The 995-nt window shown below is 43.4% G+C and overlaps 1 protein-coding gene across 1 annotated transcript in view; it reads right to left on the bottom strand.

Moving 5' to 3' along the window:
- Positions 1 to 995, bottom strand: part of LOC119581769 — a gene marked incomplete in the record, with an annotated part of 6,159 nt that overhangs the window by 2,747 nt on the left and 2,417 nt on the right. Inside the window, 2 exon segments of the mRNA XM_037929901.1 lie at positions 354 to 497; positions 780 to 903. Of these exon segments, the coding sequence (XP_037785829.1) occupies positions 354 to 497; positions 780 to 903 (268 nt within the window).

Raw genomic sequence — 995 nt, 5'->3', positions numbered from 1 at the left:
ACACCCACACCCACGTGTGTGTGTAAGATTTCGACAACTATCCAGCCTTTAGAAAGAAGTAAATCGGCATCATCCAATCCGATAATTCAGGAAAGATGAGCAAAAGCACCCAGGCAGCAGAGTTGACATGAACAAGGAACATGTAAGCTAGTATTTGTTCATGACGGAAACCTTCCCCAAAGACTTCAAGGTCCTGAGAGCGACTGTGAATGAAACTGCTGAAAGTGGGATTTGTCATTTCAACAGTCGAGTTTGACCCGATCTTTCCCGAAACGCACAGACTGTAAATATGACTGCCAACTACTCTATAACATCATCTTTATATCAAAGAAGGAATGACGCAGGACGCTTACCCCCAATGACCCCAAAGCAGACATAGTACCAATAGAGGTCATCCCAGAAGGAACACAGGAAGATGCCCATCACCGTGAGGCAGATCCCAGTGATACTCAGACGCCGGTGACTATAGTAACGGGAGAGACTTGTTGCTACGGGACCTGTGGGTATCAGTTATATGTTTATACAGAAATGATGGTTGCTGCCATGAAGTTCAGATATCGGTAATATATTTAAAATCACTTAATCTAAAACAAAACAATGATTCCTATCTTTCCTAGCTTTTATAGCCTTGCTGTGTTTCCATCTCTTCGCTGTCTGCAACTAATTCAGCAACTATCAGCGGTAAAAATCTAAACAAAAAGGATCTCTCGTGTAAGACAAGACACACCTATTAGCTACGTTTCCTTGAAAACTGAAACTAGAATGAGAACTTGACTTACCTGTTAGGCACGCCATTCCGAACATCAGGCCGGGAATGGGCGACACCTGGCTGTTCGTGTATCCGGACGCCACCAGGTGCACGTAGATCAGGCCGAAGCAGGTCGAGAGACTCGGCAATACAAACTGCGAGACACGTAGATATTTTTGTTTATATGTTTATAGAGATATAAATACATGAATGTAGATTTTGTGAACGTGGACATATGCTGCCACTG

This window comes from Penaeus monodon, chromosome 15 (genome assembly GCF_015228065.2).
Source record: "Penaeus monodon isolate SGIC_2016 chromosome 15, NSTDA_Pmon_1, whole genome shotgun sequence".
Classification (NCBI taxonomy): Eukaryota; Metazoa; Arthropoda; class Malacostraca; order Decapoda; family Penaeidae; genus Penaeus; species Penaeus monodon.
Note: the sequence above shows the minus strand (reverse complement) of the source record. Positions and strands in the feature narration are given on the sequence as shown.